A 20,779-nucleotide genomic window follows, 5' to 3' on the forward strand; every position below is an offset into this window, starting at 1 on the left:
ACAGGCTTTTGTGAACCGGAAGTGAATTTTAATTTGCGCAACAGTGTAATAAGCTGATTACTGTAGAGATGGCTGGAGACACAGAGGATGAGATACCTGGTAGGTTTGTTTTAATATCGTTACAAATTAACTTGTTTTTTGTTTTGTTTTGTTTTGTTTTGTTTTGTTTTGTTTTGTTTTAGTGTTATTATTACATTACAGTTTCAGAATATCCAGCTAGCAACAGCAAAGTGCCAAAGCTATAAGTCTCTCCATTTTGTATTGGCAGAGTAACGTTAGATAACAAGAATAAGAATTTAGGTAAGAAGAGAATCTAATGGAAGAGGATAGAGAATAAAACGCAAATTATATCGCGAAAACACACATTATAATAACCCGTCCGTTCCAATGCTGTTATTTCAAAGCAGATGAAAAGTAGCTTCTATGCGTTGCTAGACAACCTAGCCACGCCCCCTTCCCAATATCTCTCTCTCTCTCTCTCTCTCTCTCTCTCTCTCTCTCTCTCTCTCTCTCTCTCTCTCTCTCTCTCTCATTGTTTTTAACGTAAAATATGTCAACTTAAAAAATTGTATTAAGGCCTTAACTAGTAAAACTAAATTTTACGCATTGCATTTATATTTAATTTGTATAGATCAATAATATACTGCTTAAAATACTGAACTTTTACACTGGAATAAAGTCAGTTTGAAGTTCGATATTCGCAGATAAACGGAAATTAAGGGACCGTCTCTAAAGTTACATACCACATTGTTAAACACGTTTCTAACTTCAATAGCATTTGAAGGGAATGACTTGCATATAACCAACTGTACACTGTTCATGTAGGTGTCAGCTATAATGCACACCTCGTAGATTTTTCATATTTTAAAAAAATCAATTCTTTAAAAAAAGTCAGGTGTCCACAAACTTTTGGCCATATCGTGTACATTTGTAGTACAGAATGCCATAATGGGAATGCACTATTGGTAATACAACTGTTTGTTTACTGCGTTACTTATGGCAGGGGTTCCCAAACTTTTCCAGGGCAAGGCCCCCCAAATGGCATTAACATTTGACCGAGGCCCCTCTTTTGCAAGATGTCTCTAAAACACATTAAACATACAGACTTCTGAATATATCCCCCTTTTTTATTATTAATAATTACATCTTGCATCTTTACATTACATTACATTAGGAATTGATTGTGTGTGTGTGTGTGTGTGTGTGTGTGTGTGTGTGTGTGGTTGTCTGAGAGTGAGAAAGAAAACCATGTATTTATTTATTTTTCACACCAAATTGTTGAGGCCCCCGGGCGCCCCCTGGCGGCCCCCACTTTGAAAACCACTGACTGATGGTATGTTTTTAGTGATTTAAACTTGAGGAATAGATACGTATCATAATTTCAGATAAAGGTCATTTTAGTGCATTTCTAATATACTACACGTGGATTTGTAATAATTATAAAATGTATTTTCATTTCAATCTATGTACATCATTAAAAGACATGTACTATAGTATAATTCGAGCATTCCAAAGATTCAGAGTAAAAGAGTGAACTTCACTTAAGCCTGATATGGTTTGCTAGAGAAATCACTTTTTTTTCTTTTTTTTGTGGCAGAAACGGGAGCTGTGTTCACTTTTGGCAAGAGTAAATTTGCAGACAATGTTCCCAGCAAGTTCTGGTTGAAGAACGACGTCCCTTTAAAGCTAGCATGTGGAGATGAACACACTGCACTAATTACAGGTATGATGAACATGCTGGGAATCTATTGTGCTCTTAATGGTGGTTTTCTTTCTTTCTTTTAATTGCCATTTATTATACAGGAAGTCCATTGTGTTCCATCCAGTGTCACTGTCTGTTAATCTGTGTTTTCCTGTCCTGATGTAGCGATTGGAAAGTTGTTCATGTTTGGCAGTAATAACTGGGGACAGCTCGGCCTGGGTGAAAAGATCAGTGTGAATAAACCTACTTGTGTTAAAGGTAAATTGCACTCTTTTCCTCTAGCATGAGGAGACAAAACAGTCTGTGTCTGCTAAATGCATTATCACCCACCCACACACAACACACACAATCCAGGCGATGAAGCTGATAACATGCTGTGTGATTACATCTTGAGAACCTACTCACTTGCTTCTGGTCTCACATGGATACTCAAAAGATTCGTATTTCACAAAAACTATTCATACATAACACTCACCTTTCAATGGATAATCTCGCCTGGATACTGTAGATTTGTGCCTAAGAACTAGAGGTTGACCAGTAGTGGCTTTTACCGATAACTACGATGGGCGGTACCTGCTGGTAACCGATTAATCAACCGAGAGTTGTTTTAAATTGATTCTGAATGAAAACACTCAGAGAGAAATATTGCTATTTTTGTAACTTCATTACAGAAATAAACAGTACTGACTGTACCATGAACCTGAGCTGTACTTTTTAAATAAAATAAATATAAAGGTATATTAACTATTAATAAATATTAAAGTAAATAAAAGATACACACCCAGCCTGAACCAAAAAGTAAGACTCCAAATAACAAATAAAAATAGAATGAAATGACTAATAAACAAATGGATAAAAAACACTTCAAATAACACAACAAAATGCATCGGTGATAATTTTATTGTACCTCTAGAGGCCGCTCTCATAATGCATAATGACAGCGGACCCTTCTAATCTCAATCTGAAGTCCTCCATGTTCATTTTAAATCTGAGCACTGCTGATTTTATGTGCTCTGAGTAGGGTTTCAGTCCATCTGAACAGGAGCAGCATATCTCTAAATCCTCTCTTCAGCGTTCTGGCAACTCACATGCACAGTCGTCGTCGTTGTTTTGTTTTGTTTTTTTTTTTCTTTCTCTCAGAATAGTTTTAATGTGCCTATTGAAACTAACATGAAACCGTATCTTTTTTTTCAAGCCTTGAAATCTGAAAAAGTCCAGCTCGTCGCGTGTGGAAGAACTCATACGCTTGTTTACACGTGTAAGTATTTTACACTTCATCCAGTTTAGTACATCAGTAAAGGAGCACATGTTTGTATTGATAAGGCCAAAAAGAAAAACCCCTTGTGTGAGCGCAGGGTCTGCAGGCTGAAACACCTTGTTGATGGGAGAGATCAGAGGAGAATGAGCAGACTGGTCTGAGCTGATGTGAATTCTGTAGTAACTCAAATAATGACTCTGTACATCCGTGGTGTGCAGAAAAGCATCTCAGCATGCACGACACATCAACCCTTGAGGTGGATGGACTTCAACAGCAGAAGACCACATCGGGTTCCACTCCCGTCAGTCAAGAACAGTTATCCGAAGCTCTCATGGGCACAGACTCACCCAAACAGTTTGAGCCCATGATAGCCTCTGATTCCTGTTCTTGACTGACAGGAGTCAAACCCAGCATGGTTTTTTGCTTTTCTTCTACCTCAAAGCATGTTGAGATGCTTTTCTGCTCACCACGGCTATAAAGAGTGATTATATGAGTTACTGTATCCTTCCTGGCAGTTCGATCTGGCCATTTTCCTCTGACAAGGTGTTTCCACCCACAGAACCGTCTCTCACTCAGTGTTTTTGGTTATTCGCACCATGCTGTGTAAAATCTAGAGATTGTTCGGTGAAAATCCCAGGAGATCAGCAGGTTCTGAAATACTTGAACCAGCCCGTAAGCACCAACAACCACGCCACGGATAAAGTCCAGGAGATCACACTTTTTCCCCCTCATCCTGATGTTTAATTAATTGAAGCACTTGACCTGTATCCGCATGATTTTACGCATTGTGCTGCTGCCACATGATTGGCTGATCGTATAACTGCATAAATGAGAAGTTGCATAGGGTTTCCTATTAAAGTGGATGCTGAGTGTATATGGGTCAGATCCTATGTACGTGTAAACAGGCAGGACAGAAAAAATCTCTTTTTTTTGTGTCACAATATCAAGGCCCACCATGTACTGTAAATGCAGCCTTTGTAAACAGATTGCCAAAAACCCTCCACATGTAGTATTATTTCAGACAGAGGGTGTGAGAGTAACCTGCTTTGTGTCTGCAGCATGCGGTAACCTGTACGCAGCAGGTGGGAATAACGAAGGCCAGCTCGGTCTTGGAGACTTTGTGGAAAGAACGTCGTTCCAGCTGGTGGAGTTCTTCACCAAACGCGGCCCAATCAAGATGCTCGCAGCTGGTTCCAACACGTCGGCTGCGATCCTGCGTAAGAAAGTCGACTCCTGAAGTCTCCTGACTCGTGTCGTTTATAACCCACGATATTGAAGTGCGGGGAAATCAAAGCTGTGACCACATTCATCTTTAATAAGTGTATTTCCTATATAAAGTGATACTCCGGTTATTTTCTATTCGAATCATTTAAAGCTTGTGAAATTCCTTCTTCAGTTTATCGAGTTCGGTTCTGTCTGCTTCTAGAAGACGGGAAGCTGTATGTGTGGGGTGATAACTCGGAAGGGCAGATCGGTTTGGGAAGGGAGGAAGGGACTCCCACGCCACGTGAGCTTTATGTAGGGAGACGGGTGACGTGGATTTCCTGTGGTTACTATCACTCTGCTTTCGTAACAGGTAAACTCACCTTAGTGTACTTGACGATGACTAACAAAAATGGATTTACATTTATTATATGCTTGATGCTTATAGAGATGCAGCAGTCAGTCTCCAGCAGTCTTGAACTATTATTTATTAAGAATTATACCACAGTGCTGCTGAATTCTCGAATCTAACTGGTCAGAAGGCATTGATTAATTTCCTGCGACAGCAGCTCTAACAGTAGTTCTAGCTGTAAGTCAAATCACCAGTTGCTCATTCTAATATCTTCTCGTTTCTATAGTAACGGCTCATTCACAGGGGCTCGCTGGATGTGTCACATAATTCAGAACTAATGAATTATGCATTAAAAATGTGTTGTATGACAAAGAAGTGGAAGTTTTCTGTAAGGAGATATTTATTTATGTAGCATTTATTGAAGCAGTCTCCACACCAGCTCTGTGTAACGGTCGCCACAGGAGCACGTTCAGGACCTTTTGAAATGTTGAAATGTATTACATACGGCAGAGTTTCTCATTCATTTAAAAAAAAGTGTAATTGTCAGTAAATTGCTGTGGGAACAATTCCCTAATCACCCAGTCACTGAATATTTTTCTATAAGCACACTGTGTTTTATTTCTTACTTTCACCATTATGTCTGTCTCTGGAACTCATGATCCATTACCACTAACATCATTTCACCGGCCTTCGGTGGCTTATGATGCGGAACATAATGCATCATTAACTTGAAAGAATGAAATGTACAGGTCATACTGCAGCTCGTTGCTAAGTAACAGATGTATTGTGCGTTCCAGAGGATGGGGCGTTATTCACCTTTGGAGAGAGAGACAGTGGGAAGCTGGGACTGTCCACAACACGGGTGCTCAATCACAGAGTGCCTCAGCAAGTAGAGGGCATCTGTGAGCGTGTGCTGCAGGTGGCGTGCGGTGGAGGCCACACGCTGGCACTCGCAGGTACTACAACTCTACTGACGCAAAACGTGTCACTGTGACGAAATGACAATTGCAAGCAGCACTTTTTCTAGAGTTGTGCCTTAAACGTGCTTGATTTCGAGATGTAGCGTGTGTAATCATCCCGAACAGACGGTACACAGATGTAACACTGGTACCTGGAAACCACTGCTGTATTTTAGTGAACGTCAGCCGTTAATAAGCACCTGTCTGACTCACTTTCCGTGTACCGTTATTCATTGTGTTCTGCACTTCTTTGCTGGTCCCTGATGTGTTTGTGTGTTTGTGATTGGACTCAGAGAAACACCTGTATTCCTTTGGCCTGGGACAGTTCGGCCAGCTGGGTCACGGCACCTTCGTCTTTGAGTCCAGTTTGCCGAGAGTGGTGGAACATTTCCGCAAGGGAAGAGTAAAGCACATAGCGTGCGGAGAAAATCACAGTGCCGTTCTCACAGGTACTGCGAAGACTCTGTCATCACACCAACGTACTGTATAACCTCTGCTTGTCTCTGAGCCATGTTCTGCTCTGTACTGTATATGCTACACATATTAGTATTTAGCAATTCTTTTAATTTAGTTTTGCCTTTAGTATTTTTGTGTTTTTACCTTTTTTTTTTTTTCTCAATTTTCTTTTACAACTTATGTCCACAGTGGTGTTGAATTCTTTAATTTGATTGGTTAGAAGGTGTTGATTTTTTTTTTTTTTTTTTTTATAACAGCAGCTCTGACAGTAATGCTGGCGGTATAAACATGTTTATATTAATGCATTCATTCCAATATGTTATTGTTTCTATAGTAACAACTTACACAGACTTACCGTGTCAAAGACTTATAAGACTTTAGTAGCGTCTCTCAGCAGTGTCTATATTTTAACCCTTAGTGGGGCTCTTATATTTACCACATGTGGGAAAGGGCAGGGGAGAGTGAGGAGGGGGTGAGTGCTGGCAGTGGGGGGGTCTTTCTTGAGGGGGGTCTTCAGCTCCTCACTGGCCCACTTTATGGTCAGGATTTTCATTCCATGGCGGCATAGCTCCGCTCTGTGGGTGTCAGACCCAGGCCCGAGTCTGAAGCGTCCACGTGCGTGGTGAAAGGGCAACCAAAGTCTGAGTTTCTTAGTACTGGTGAGCTTGTGAGCACTTGCTTTAGTGTCTGGAATGCTTGCTCTGATGCTTTGGTCCGAATATTCTGTAATACCCCACCAACCCCAAGAAGGCACATGTCTGTCACTTGGACGTGGGTCGTGGGTATTCTTTGACTGCCTTGATTTTCTTTTCCTGAGGTTTCAACAGCCCTCAGATGCGGTAGCCCAGGTACTGTGCCTCTGTCAGCCCCATATGGCACTTTAGTGGGTTCGCCATTAGTCCCACACTTCGGAGTTGGAATAAGTGGTTCGACCATGTGTATGAGTGGATTATGGATTAGTGGATTATGACATCATCCATGTATGGTGCTTTGAATTGTCATTGCCGCAGGACAATGTCCATGAATCTATGCAACGTCCGAGGTGCTCCGTGGAGCCCGAAAGGGAGACCCCGGTACTGTCAGTGGCCACTGCTGTATGTGCTGAATGTGGTTTTGGGCTTTGCTTCTGGGGTTCTTGGCTCTCCCCAGACGCTCCATGAAGTCGTCCGCTCAGGAAAGGGGGTGGCTTTCAAACTCCAATACTTCAGTTTTTGGAGGTCATTTCAGACCCTTAGGCATCCGTCTGGCTTTGGGAACCACTACGATGGGGTCGGAGCAGGGGCTGGCAGACTCTTCAATAATTCCATCCCGTAGTATCTTAGGCAACTTCGTCCTCAGTAGCCTGGCGGCAGGCCTCTGGGACTGTGTATGGCCTCTGCCGAATCACCACTCCAGGTGGGGTCTTGATGTCATGTTGTATCAGCTGTGTGCCCAAGCTCCTTTGAGAACTCGTCTGCAAACTGGTCCACTAGTTCCCCCAATTCTTTGCCTCTTTTGCCAGATCTAACAGTCCCCTTGTTGTCTTTCCAAACAGAAGTTCAAAAGGGGTGAACCCAGTGTAGGCCTGTGGTGTTTTGTATACTAAGAAAAGGACATAGGGCAGGAGGAGGTCCCAGGTCCTCTCGTCCTCATCTACCACCTGACGCAGCATTCTCTTCGATGTCTGGTTGAATCTTTTGACAAGGCCATCTGTCTGTACGTGGTAGACGGACATCCTGATTTGCCTCACCTGCAGCAGCCAACAGAGATCAGACATTAACTTTGAAACAAAGTGTATATACATGATAATATACTCATGTCCCTTGGCCAGTTTTGACAGTGGCCCCGCAAGGTCCATTCTTACCCTTTCAAAGGGCCAATGATGGAGAGTGGGATGAGGGGGGCAGGTACAGGCATCTTAGGGGAGGTGCGCTGACATTGGGGCAGGAATTCCACACTTCTGCGTACGTGCCCAGCCAGTGAAAGTGGTCTTGAAGCTTCTCAATAGTGTTGCAGAGCCCCAGGTGTCCTCCACGTAGGGGGGAGTGCCAATTTTAGACCTACTGTTTTTATAAAAGGAAATACAGTATGTTACTGTTGTAATGTGTCTGTATTTTTTACAGTGTAGGGACTACCAGAAGATCGCAAGCTTGTCCACGCCACTCGGTGTGGTAGTATAGCAGGCCATTTTTGATCAGGAAGTAGGTGGGGGGCTCCCCGCAACCCTGTGTAGGATAAGTGGCACAGAAAATTGATGGATGGATGGAAGTTCTAGGTCCTCTCATTCTCTGAGAGGTTAATTTCACTATTAGCATCTTGGAATTTTTGTAGATAAATAGTGAAGTAGAAGTTTGTTTAGATTTAAAAAATAAATAAATTGGGAAATAGATGTACATTTACCTTATTTCCTTTTAAAAACCATAGTTGCTGCACTATATATTCCTTAGTTGATGCTCTTTACAGTATTTGTAGGAATATAATTATGGAGTGAATAATCTTATTCTAATTGTAACGTGTTCATTTCAGAGAGCGGACTTCTCTACACGTTTGGCGATGGCCGTCACGGGAAATTGGCTCTAGGAGAGGAGTACTTTGCCAACCAGTTCAAACCAACATTGTGTCCACGATTCCTCAAATATAATGTGCAGGATGTGGGTCTCATTATCTATTCCTCTAAATCCTACAAGCTATTCGTAATACATCAAGCATGTCCACTGTACTTGTGTTTTTTTTCTCCGTAGGTTACTTGTGGTGGGTGTCACATGCTAGTGTTGGCTAAACCTCGGCTCAAAAGGTCTGAAGATATGATCGTAGAGGACGATGATGTGACTGAAGACCATCTGGAGAAGTTGCTCAGGGAGGCGGAGTCTCGATGCGGTCTGAACAGAAGTCTCTCAGCCCGGGAGAGACGCAGGGAGAGGGTGACTTAATTGTAGCATATCGAATTATAATGATTATGTTGAGAATTAGTGCTAGTTAGTAGAAGCAGTTAGCATAACCTCATAGAGTTTTCCATGGGAGGGTTGAGGAGTAGTTAGAGGGTGGATGTCAGATTTGAACCCAGACCGAAATATTATATGACTGTTCCAATGCTTATTTATGGATGGTTAACATAACACATATACAGAGCAATTATAATATACTGTCCACTTTATTAGGAACACCTGCACATTCATGCAATTATCTAATCAGCCAATCATGTGGCAGCAGTGCAATGCAAGAAATCATGTAGATACAGGTCAAGATGTTCAGGTGATGTTCACATCAAACATCAGAGTGAACCGGAATCTGAGGCTATCACAAGCACTGGCTCACCCCAAAGCACCAGGCTGGGAAAGGTCTACTCTTCAACTGTATAGTTTGGGTTAGCTGGTGCCCATGAGAGCTTCAGATTCTTGTTCTTGGCTGACAGGAGTGGAACCTGATGTAGTCTTCTGTTGTTGTAGCCCAAGCACCTCAAGGCTTGATGTTTGGTGCATGTGAAGATTATTTTCTGATCACTACGACTGGAAAGAGTGATTATATGAGTTACTGTATCCTTCCTGAGAACTTAAAGCACTCTGGCCATATTCCCCTGACCTCTCTCTTATCAACAAGGCATTTCCACCAACAGGTGGTTTACTGTACAGGGAGAAAAAGAAGATATAGATTTGGGGTGGAATTCTCATCAAGGTATTTTATTAAACTGTTTCAATTAGATGGCAAATATAATAAAGTATAAATATAATCAAATTAATCCTAACCAAAAATGCAATCATGCTTCTTTATGCGTAAACATTTCCAGTTCCAAGAAAATCTTTTCTAATTCCTATTCCAGTCTTCAATCACATGATCAAATTGAATTCTGGGTTGTTGTTGTTTTGGGTTTTGTTTTTTTATGCATCACCCGATTCCGATCCTGGGTGTCAGATAGGTGCCATCTCTATTGAACATCGTGTCTCCTCTTTTTTTTTTTTAGCAGCGCTCTCCAGAGCAGTTTGGGATGATGTTCCGGACTCTTCCACCTCTTAGTTCAGGTCACCTTAATGTGTCTCTACCTGCTTCTGGTCAGACTTTACCCTCACAACTAAACAAGAGAACCATGAACGGCTTCCAGAGGAATGGCCTTCTCAGCCGCACCGGTAACGAACACGTTAGAAAGTACCAATTACTTTAATTAATAGCGATGTGTTTGAAAGCTGTGTGCATTATATATGTATTTTCATAGGCAAGGTCACAGAAGAACATGAAGTAGAAGGGAAGACTCCTGATGAAAACTATGAGGATAATGAAAGTGTGAAAGATTTGGGTGAAACCTCTGATTTATTAAATTTAGTGAGTACAAAAAGGAACATTTTATCTTTATATCTAAAACATTTAAAACTATAGAATAATTTACAGTTGGTCATAATGCACTGTGATGAATATTTCTGCAGTGCATATATATCTATGATATGATGGACATGATTAAACATGACAAGTAGAGTTCAGTCTCTGATTCTCATGGGGTTTTTTTCTGCTTTACAAGACTCATGTAATGAAGATGGATCCTGGTGAGAAGACTATTACTTTATCTCCTGTTCAGAAGGTAAGCAGTGGACTGGATATATATATATATATATATAATACACAGTTTGGGAAATAAGTATTAAACACATGAACATTTTTAAAATATATTTATATTATTATTTACAAGTAAATATATTTCTAATGAGGCTATTCATATGAAATCTTCACCAGACTTTGGTATTAACTCAAGAAATCCACACATTGAAGTCCATAAATAAAGTTATGTGTAATATATTTAATATGTAAGGAACAATGATGCTTGTTCCAGACAGATGTTCTGCATGATGCCATTAAGCAACCCCTCATCACCATACAGTGCAAAAACTCCTCATTACAGAGACACATGCACATTTGCGAGTTCAGTGGTATAAAACCATGGGCATTGGTCTACAGAAATGGAGAAAAGTGATCTAATCAGATGAGTCATCCTTCATATTCTCCACAAGTGGGCGAGTCTGTGTGTAGCACACAACGAGAGAACGATACAGACTCTGAATGCTCGACTCCTACAGCTAGCACACAAACTAGCTTATTTTCACTTGAGCTCCATTGCTGTAGAGGTTTGGACAAAACAAACCCTTGTGTAAAAACAAAAAAAAAAAATAGCTTTGTTATTTCTACCTTCTTTTCTAGTACTGCTGTTGTTTACACTGCCAAGGAGAAGCCACTGCCAATTATTATGGGATGTGACATGGGCATACAGTTCTGTTGAGCTAGAAAATTAAATTTCATATCAATATAATTAAGCTGTAGTTAAGGCTATCAATCAATCTGTCTATCTCTCTAAACATCTAACTAGCATTAGCATTAGCATGTCTTTCTCTGTAACTAACTCTATGGCATTGTGCTTTTTTTATTGTTTATATGTTTTTCATCTTTGTGTTTATTCTGCACTCATTCTTCTTGCGCTGCATGTTCACTCAATTCTCACTCTTTCATTTTCCCTTCTGCTTCCGGGGGCTTGGATAGAAGAAGGTTAAAGCTGGGGGAAAACGCAGTAAGGAGGTGGAGCGACTTATACAAGACTCTGCCCCTGATAATGGGTGGGCGGGGCTTAGTTCAAGCAAGGCCCAGCCCACTGAGTTACTAAGAAGTGCCAGTGGCAAATCACAGTTTGGGGAACATCAACGTCCTAGCATTCCGTACCAAAGTTCCCAGAGCTGGGACAGTGATAAAGGGAATGCTATGAAGGAAAGTAGTCTTATAAGGCATACAGTTAGGAAACGTAGAGCTAAAACAGAGAGCCAGACAAAGTCTAAGTCTAAGCCTGACTCGCAAAGGCAATTAATTGGGTTTAAGCCTAAAGCTAGAGCCCAGCCAGGTCAAGAGGATGTGTGCAAGTCTGAGGTAAAAGCACATCCAAGTAACATAAAAGGAGAGAAGGAGTCAGAGGAAGAAGTTTATGAATCAGAAGAAAAAGCTAATCATTTTAGACAAGGGGATTTAGACAAATCAGGATCCGAAAAAAGGTCCGTGAACAAAAGACATGGACAAGCCATTAAGGAAAGAAGGCAGGAGCTGCCTGGAGAGTTTTCTGCTCAAATCACAGAGGTGAAACGCATACCTGCGGAGTCTGAAAGCAAGGCAGTGAAAGTGAAAAGCAAGCCAATAGTTGTGCAAAGCAAATTACTGGACAGTACCACCGAGCATGATGTAAAAACCTGGGATGGCTGCACTAGCAGTGAACAGTATAAACAAGAACATGTACCAACCAAGAAGACCCAGTCTGCCAAACCTGAGCCCAACATGGACTCACAAAAGAAAACTAATGGGGTTGTGCTGGATTTTAAAGCAGCAGCCAGTGCAACAGACAGCATAAGTTCACAATCGGAGCACACACTGCCTCGCTCTCTCATGGAGGTGTCATCACTAACAGAGGACTTGCCAGTTGAGAGTCCTGTGCGTCTTCTGAAAAAGGGAGCCTCCAGCCAGTTCCTGTCCCAAGCAGCATCTATCAACTCCTCACAATCTAGTGGGCAGAGTCCAAACACCCTGGACAAAGAGACTCTTTCAAATGCTGCGTCTATCAGTGAGGATCCAGAGAAGAATGTAAGCAAAAGGACGGCGGTTACCATTAATGTAATGCCTGTACTTGCAGCTTCAGATGAGGAACCTAAGAAGAGCATGTCTCAGTATCAGTCTGAGGAGAAAGTTGAAGATAAAGGAGGAGAGAGTGCGAGGGACGAGATCGGTCAGTTATCACAGGAAGAAGAAGAGGACAATGAGAGTAGAGGACTGACAGACAGTGAGAGACTGGCGAAAGGAAGGGACAAGAGCAGCAGTGTGGAATATGGCAAAGAAGGAAGTAAAAGTGTTGGGCAGGTAACAAATGATGATGGAGAAGCACAAGATGAGACAAATTGGAGCATGTCGAGTGAAGGAGAGGAGACCGGAGGAGAGGAGAAAGAGGAAAAAAGTAAAACCGCGTCAGAGCAAGGAAAGGATTGTGAGACAGAGCCTGAGGAAGAAACGAGCAGCCATGTGTTGGAGGAAGGAGTGGATGAAGAACTAAGTGAGGCTCAGAATGTGGAGCAAGAAGAGGAAGAAAGCAGAATGAGCTACAGGGAGGAAGAGAGCAGGAGAGAATCGGGTAGAGAGATGGAGAGCCGGGGCAGTGAGACAGAAGAGGAGGAAGGTGAGGAAGAGAGTAAAAGTTCTAAATCTGAAAGTGTCAGTGCTGCTAAGGAGGAACATGGTGAGGGGGACGAGAGTGAAGAGGAGGAAGAAGAGAATAGTTCTGAAGAGGAGAAGGGGTTTATAGGGAAAGAGAAAAATGAGGGAGAGGATGAAGAGGAAAGTGGAAATGAAAGTGAGGCAGAGGGGGACACGGTAGAGGGTGGGAGTGAGAAAGACCAACAGGAGAGTGGGACAGAAGAGCAGGAAAGTGAAGAAGGAGAGAAAGAGAGTGAAAAAGAAGAGGAGAGTGAAGCAGGAAAGGAAGAGCGTGAGGAAGAGCGTGAGGAGGAGAGTAAAGCAGGAAAGAATGAGATTGAGGAAGAGAGTGAAGTTGGAAAGGAGGAGAGTGAGGAAGAAGAGGAGGAGAGTGAGGCAGGAAAGGAAGAGAGTGAGGCGGAGGAGGAGGAAAGTGAGGCAGGAAAGGAAGAGAGTAAGGCAGAAGAAGAGGAGAGTGAGGCAGAAGAAGAGGAGAGTGAGGCAGAAGAAGAGGAGAGTGAGACAGGAAAGGAAGAGAGTGAGGCAGGAAAGGAAGAGAGTGAGGAAGAAGAAGAGGAGAGTGAGGCAGAAGAAGAGGAGAGTGAGGCAGGAAAGGAAGAGAGTGAGGCAGAAGAAGAGGAGAGTGAAGAAGAAGAAGAGGAGAGTGAGGCAGGAAAGGAAGAGAGTGAGGCAGAAGAAGAGGAGAGTGAGGCAGGAAAGGAAGAGAGTGAGGAAGAAGAAGAGGAGAGTGAGGAAGAAGAAGAGGAGAGTGAGGCAGGAAAGGAAGAGAGTGAGGAAGAAGAAGAGGAGAGTGAGGCAGGAAAGGAAGAGAGTGAGGCAGAAGAAGAGGAGAGTGAGGCAGAAGAAGAGGAGAGTGAGGCAGGAAAGGAAGAGAGTGAGGCAGGAGAGGAAGAGAGTGAGGCAGGAGAGGAAGAGAGTGAGGCAGAAGAAGAGGAGAGTGAGGCAGAAGAAGAGGAGAGTGAGGCAGAAGAAGAGGAGAGTGAGGCAGAAGAAGAGGAGAGTGAGGCAGGAAAGGAAGAGAGTGAGGCAGAAGAAGAGGAGAGTGAGGCAGGAAAGGAAGAGAGTGAGGCAGAAGAGGAGGAGAGTGAGGCAGGAAAGGAAGAGAGTGAGGCAGAAGAGGAGGGAATGGAAAGAGAAACAGAAAAAGAAGGGGAGGATAGTGAGGGAGAGGGAAAAGAGAGTGGTGATGGAGAGGAAGAAAGTGGAGAAGAAGAAGGAGGTGAGGATAATGAAGCAGAGGAAGATGTAGCAGAATCCGAGCAGAATGAAGATAACGAGAACGAAGCAGGGAAGTCAAAAGAAGAGAGTGAGGAGGAAAAAGAAGAGGAGGAAGGAGGTGAGCGATCAGGAGAGCACGAGGATAAAGAAGAAGGAGACCAGGAGGATAAAGATGAGGAGGAAAACGAACAGGAAGCGGTGGAGGAAGAAGAAAATAAGAAGAAACGAAAAGGAAATGAAAAACAATCTAAATTCCAGCACGGGAGAAAACGCTCCGAGTCTCAGGAGCCTCGACAGTTCTGGGATGATGTTCTCCCTCAGTACCTCAACTTAAAATAAATCCTCCGCCTCACTCTCACCTGCTTCCACGCTCTCAGTCTGAGGAGTGTTCTCCACACCGTTTCATCTTCCTCAGACATGCCACTCAGAAGCGTGTGTGTGTTTATACTGAGGTTCATGTCAGCACTTTCTCATGATGGGAATATCTCTAACGCCTTACAGATGATTGTGTACGTCATCTGCAGCCGCCGTTTACTCCAGTGTACTGTATACTCATTTCTCTGCTTCCTGGTCGGAGAGGACTTTACTTTATTCACGTAGTTATTCAAATTGTTAAATGTAAATTAAACTACTAATTTTCAGTTTTAGTAATTATTCGACATCTTTTGAATGTCCCTCTTTGGTTAGTCTGAGCTAATCTTTATTCACATGCTTGCATACTAATCATTTGCTTTATTTGCTGAGAATCTACTGTATATCCACGGGGGAGGGGGGGGGGGGGTCATGGTAACACTGCAATATTTTAAACAATGGAAATAATGAATAAATGCACTGAGGATGTGGGTGAGAGATGTGTGTATATATTATATATATATATGTGTATGTTTACCACGACGTACTGAAACTCCCGAATGTTCAGAAACGCGGAGTGAGGAAGTGGAATGAGGGGATTGCAATTTGAGGTGAGAATTTTCAACCCGTGGCAGTAAGCGTAGATCCTCATTCTCTGTCCCCTCGTGTGTTGTTTTTCTGTGTGAGGTGTGTGTGTGTGTGAGAGAGAGAGAGAGAGAGCGAGAGAGAGAAAAGGTGAGCTCTCTGTCATATATCGTGTGTTATGTAACGCTCCACGACATGCTAGCACATTTCCCAACGTCCCTTGCGTCCTTGCTTTGACCCCCGCCACTACTTTTCAACAATGTACTCGTTCATTGCAGTGCTTTAATCCGTAGTGTCTCGATCGTCTTCCTGTTCGGTCCTCTGCAGATCCACGACCACAAGACCGTAGAGTTCAGCGATGATGAGACAACTGGGGAGGAGGAGCAGACAGAAGATGAAGAGGACGATGATGACGATGATTTAGAAGAGGAGCACGATGACAAGAAGGAGCAAGAAGAAAACAAAGAGCCAGTGGAAAAAACAAAGCAGCAAGAGATCACTGTAATCCAGCCAATACCTCAGGTGATCTGAACCCTTAAATATAACCTACAGCGGATATAAAAAAGTTTACACACCCCAGTTAAAATGGCAGGTTTCTGTGATGTGTTAAAAAAACAAAAAAAAAACAATGAATCCAATTTAAACCATGTCTGAACCTTTTGTACCTTTATTGTCAAATTATAATCTTAATTAAAGTGAGAAACTATAAGAATAACCCGGTTGCATAAGTCTGCACGCCCTTTTATAATCGAGAATGTGGCCGTGTTGAGAATCAACCAATCAGGTTCAGTCTCGTGTTAAATAGTAATTAGTGTACACCTGCCATCCATTAAAGTGACTCATTACTCCCAAATTAAGTCCTGTAGGATTTTCCTGACATCTTCTTGGAGACATCCAACTGGAGATGCCCTGGGTCACAAAGAGCCGACAGCAACATTTAAAGAACTGCAGCAATTTCTGACAAGTGCTGCTTACAACCATTACAACTGTGACAGCAAGCTCCAGAATTCTTCATATCACCGGGTTGAGGGGTAGGATGGCAAGACGGAAGCCTTTTTTAACCAAATAAATAAATAAATAAATAAAAATACACCCAATCCCCCAAAACCATGTGGAGTAATGTCCAATAATCTGATGAGTGGAACTTTTTGGCCATAATACCAAGAGACATGTTTGGCACAAAACCCCCACTATCCCCGTGGTGAAGCACGGTGGCGGCAGCATCAGCCTCGGGGGCTGTTTTTCTTCAGCTGGGAACTGGGGGACAGTGAAGAGCTCCAAATCCCAGTCGGTTTTAGTGCAAAACCTTAAGGCTTCTGTTTAAACACTTCAGAGGAGTTTCACCTTTCAGCACGACGACGAGCCGAAGCAGACCTCCAGATCGACAAAGGAACGGCTTCACCAGAACAAGTCCGAGGTTCTGGAACGGCCCCGCCAGAGTCCAGACCTGAATCCAATCATAAACCTGCGGGGTGACCTGACGAGGGCTGTGTACAGGAGACGTCCCGCCCATCTGACAGAGTTAGAACGCCTTTGCAAGGAAGAATGGCAAAACACTGCTACGTCAAGACGTGATGAACTAACGACCTCTTACCCAAAAATGCCGAGATTCAGTCTAAAGCTGCTTCAGCTACGTATTCGTTTAGGGGTGTGCACACTTATGCAACCAGATTATTCTACTTATTAACCCTTTGTTATTTCCCCTAAAATGATGGATTTTTTTTTTTATCACTTTAATTAACAGGTTAAAATTTTACAATAAAGGTAGAAAAGGTTCTGACATGATTTATCTTGGTTTTATTTATTTTGTTTACATCACAAAAGCCTGCCATATTAACAGGGGTGTGTAGACTTTTTTATCTTCACTGTAGCTTCTATATATAAAAAAAAAAGTTTTTGTTTTGTCCCAAACGCAGCCCGTGCAGTAGTAGAATCCTCTGAGATCTCTGTGCTGTCGGATGACACGTACACACCTATGAAAGTGTAAACGTTTCCCTTGATTTGTAATAAGCATAAAAATTGTGGTGGCCAGTTCCTGTTTAAATGACTCCGTCGTTCAGGGTTTGGGTCATAACCTCATAAGCGCTTGGAAATAGTTTAAGATACAACACTAAATCAGTCAGTAGGTGTAAGTGCACATACAGCTTTTCAGTAGTTACTAAATCATAATGACTGGATCTGTTGGATGCAGGTAAAGAGCGCTGTAGAAGAGGCACCTGTACCTGATGGACCCGGTGAACCTGACAAAGGTAAGTATCAGGATTACAGTTTCGTGTCTTCTTTCTCATATTCTGTTTGGGTCAAAATGAGCTACGATGCCTGGGAATGGGTGTTGTGTGCCTGTTACCTTAAATAATGGCATACAGAAATGTCAGATGTATACTGGGTGGGGTGGAGCACAGTGGGCTAGCGGGAGCGTTGCAGGTTCGGGTTACTGTCTATGTTGTCCATATGTGCGTGTGGATTTTCTTCAGGTTCTCCCGTTCCCTCCCACCTCCCAAAATCATGCTCGTAGGTGGACTGGCTACTTGAAATTGCCCCTAGGTGTGAAGGAGTGTGTGAATGTGTGTGTGCCCTGTAGTAGACTGGCATCCCATCCAGGAGATATTACCTCCTCCAGATCCACCGCTTTATACACTGGTTTCACCTCCTACAGGTTTAGAAGCAATTTTCTTGCAGAACTTTTGTCTGTCCTGTTTCTCTGATATATTTTTGTAATGCACAGCTATTCTTCTTTTTCTCTCTACCTCTTATCAAGGCTGTCTGGGTTTTATCTTCAGACAGCAGCGTACCTAGGAGCAATTTTCTTGCATAACTTTTGTCCGAACTGTGCTGTTTCTCTGAAATCTTTTTGTAATATGCAGCAATTCTTTTTTTTTTTTTCTTCCCTCTACGTCTCACCAAGGCTGTCTGGGGTTTTAACTTCAGACAGCAGTGCACCTAAGAGAACTTATGCTGTGTGTTTTTTTTTTTAATTATTATTTGATTCTATTTTAAAAGCAAAGGCTAATTTGATTTCATTTTAGTTTTTTTATTTTTTAAAGAAAGTGGAAGATGTCTGTACTGTTTACCACTTCATATGCAAATGCGATACGTAAATAAACATTTAATTGAATTACGTTTGCTGGCCTGTATGTTTTATTTACTTCAGTGGGCCAGTATTCAACACGTGTCATTTGAATGTTTATAGATTCTGAAGATAAAGACACGTCTAGTCCACTTATCGAGGAGAAGCTAAACCAGAATGAAGCCAAGCAGGAGAGACCAAAGCGCTTATTTGGATCAAACAGCAAGGTATGGGAATCAGGTTAAACTACCCGATTGTGCCACTGTTGTATAGACAAAATATAATGTATTTTCTAAAATAACAGGAGTACGATGATGATGATGATGATGATGATAAGTAATAGTTTCAAGCTCCTGAGTGGCACAGTAGAAAAGCGTTTGTACTGCGAGTTCGAATCCCGTTGGTGCCACAGCCATCCGTGGCCCGAGTAGGATGGATGAAGTACTCTCTCCCCTGTCAATCACAGTGAAACTGGCCAATCGTGGGTGTCTGTGAGCTCATGTATGAGGAAGAGGATGGATCGCATAGAAATGTTGTAGCATCAACAGAAAAAAAAAAAAAAAAAACGCATTAAAGTCTTGTTCTTTCTTGCTGCTATTTTATGCCTTCAGATCTCCCTTTTCAAGCGGAGGTCTTCCAGCAAAAAGGAGAAATCAGAAGCCCCGGTGGAGGAGCGTAGCCCCGCTGAGAAAGCTTCTGGCTCAGACACTAGGGATGTAGAGCAGAGCAGCAGTATTGAAGCCTCTGACTCTCGGCCTCTCCGATCCCACTCAGCCACCTGCACTCTACTCTGACTCCATCCAAATCCAGCAGCTTCTAGTCCTGCTCCTGGAGGATATTCCTAGACGCATTACCCAGAAGTGTTTGCTCAGATCTGGAATGAGAACCTCGTAGAGTCTATCATCTGTATATGGTAGACGTCGAAGCTGGTCACGACACAATTAATAATAACAACAGCCATAACGTGCCTTGTAACGTGAACTCTACACAAACATTTCACTCAACAGATCTGGGACATTTTCCAAAGCACTATGGATAGCCATACGCATGTGGGGATCTGATGACCGTTTTATTGTGTTTACTGTGTTATTTGTGTCGTATGATTCGCATTTTGTGATATTGTGTGCTTCATAGTGGTGTAGCTGTGTGGGAAATATATCAGAAAATGTATTTTTTAAAAATTACAACGACTATTTATTTGTCTTGTTAATATTACCGCACGTTTGCACTTTTGACTGATTGTGAACATTTCACTGTCTTTGTTTGTTTTGTTTTTTTTCTTATTCTGACATATTGTATGAAATGTGTAATAAGTAAAAGGTATTCAGTAAATTCAGCCTGTTTTTCATTTTTATCATTTAAGCTCTGATGATTTCTGGATTTTTTCCCCCCTTCTGTTTAACCTTTAACAAGCAATGCTTCATTATGCTGTTAGTCATGGACACTTACATGTAACATACTGCGTTCTTTCACCCTGGTGTTTTCTGCTGCCATTTTTACAGGCTGGTTGACTGGATCATTGGATATATAGGGCAGCAATGGGTATGTCAACTGGCGAATCACATTCAGCATGCAGACCCGGCATAGCATTTCAGCAGATCAAACCTAACTCTGGAAAAACACTGAAGCAGAACGTTTCGTTCAATGTATGAAAAAACTGGCCGCCGTTCAGTGACTCTATATTTGAAATGAGCTGTCGCTGCTTGCTCTGTCGCTGCTTGTTGTAGCCAATTTTGTAAATTATTTAGCTGAAGGCAGCTCATCAAAAAAGGAGAGAGTTTTGGCAGATTTTCATAGAATTCGATCATTTTTAAAGTCCCCAGGTCCATCCATCCATCCATTTTCTATACCACTTATCCTACACATGGTCACAGGGCAGCTGAGGTCTACCTCATGGAACACCGTGGATGGGGTGCCAACCCATCACAGGGTACAATCACACATGCACTTAGACACTACGGACAGTTTAGAAAAGTCAATCAGCTGCAATGCATGTCTTTGGACTGGTGGAGGAAGCCGGAGGAAGCCGGAGGAAGCCGGAGGAGGCCCCCGAGCACGCACACATGCTCTGTGTACACAGGGCAAACATGCTAACCACTAATCCACCATGCCTCCCAGTCCCCAAGTCATAAATCACCGCTGACAGGTGAAGTGAATAACATTGATTATCACATTACACTGTCGAGGGGTGGGATATATTTATTAATCAGCAAGTGAACAGTCAGTTTTCAAAGTTGATGTGCTGGAAGCAGGAAAAATGGGCAAGCGTAAGGACCTGAGCGACTTTGACAAGGGCCAAATTGTGACGGCTAGACAACTGGGTCAGAGCGTCCCCAGAACGGTAGGTTTTGTAGGGTGTTTCCAGTATGCAGTGGTTAGAACCTACCAAAAGTAGTCCAAGGAAGGACAACCGGTGAACTGGTGAATG

At 42.5% G+C, this 20,779-nt stretch overlaps 1 protein-coding gene across 3 annotated transcripts; it reads left to right on the top strand.

The window, feature by feature from the left end:
* Window positions 1–9: 9 nt before the first annotated feature.
* Window positions 10–15,419, top strand: rpgrb (retinitis pigmentosa GTPase regulator b). 3 transcript variants are annotated; one of them, XM_053676426.1, is made up of 14 exons: window positions 10–99; window positions 1,598–1,723; window positions 1,868–1,960; window positions 2,898–2,960; window positions 4,019–4,177; window positions 4,387–4,536; window positions 5,313–5,471; window positions 5,768–5,923; window positions 8,436–8,560; window positions 8,651–8,830; window positions 9,868–10,030; window positions 10,117–10,223; window positions 10,417–10,476; window positions 11,427–15,419. In XM_053676426.1, exons 1-14 carry the CDS (start codon window positions 69–71, stop codon window positions 14,685–14,687), a joined length of 4,833 nt encoding a protein of 1,610 aa, XP_053532401.1. In that variant the 5' UTR covers window positions 10–68; the 3' UTR covers window positions 14,688–15,419. The 3 variants fall into 3 exon arrangements, with proteins under 3 accessions (XP_053532401.1, XP_053532402.1, XP_053532403.1); XM_053676427.1 differs by having other exon boundaries at window positions 9,871–10,030; XM_053676428.1 differs by lacking the exons at window positions 10–99; window positions 1,598–1,723; window positions 1,868–1,960; ... (3 more) ...; window positions 5,313–5,471; window positions 5,768–5,923 and adding an exon at window positions 6,452–8,204.
* The last annotated feature ends 5,360 nt before the right edge of the window (window positions 15,420–20,779 follow it).

The sequence above is a fragment of the Ictalurus punctatus genome, chromosome 27 (assembly GCF_001660625.3).
Source record: "Ictalurus punctatus breed USDA103 chromosome 27, Coco_2.0, whole genome shotgun sequence".
NCBI classification, from domain to species: Eukaryota; Metazoa; Chordata; class Actinopteri; order Siluriformes; family Ictaluridae; genus Ictalurus; species Ictalurus punctatus.

Excerpts from the sequence above, each read along its gene's own strand:
- rpgrb (XM_053676426.1), top strand. The coding sequence starts at position 69 with ATGGCTGGAGACACAGAGGATGAGATACCTG. Across the intron at positions 1,961-2,897 it reads TAAACCTACTTGTGTTAAAG|CCTTGAAATCTGAAAAAGTC; the intron begins GTAAATTGCACT and ends TTTTTTTTCAAG. Across the intron at positions 8,561-8,650 it reads TCAAATATAATGTGCAGGAT|GTTACTTGTGGTGGGTGTCA; the intron begins GTGGGTCTCATT and ends TTTTCTCCGTAG.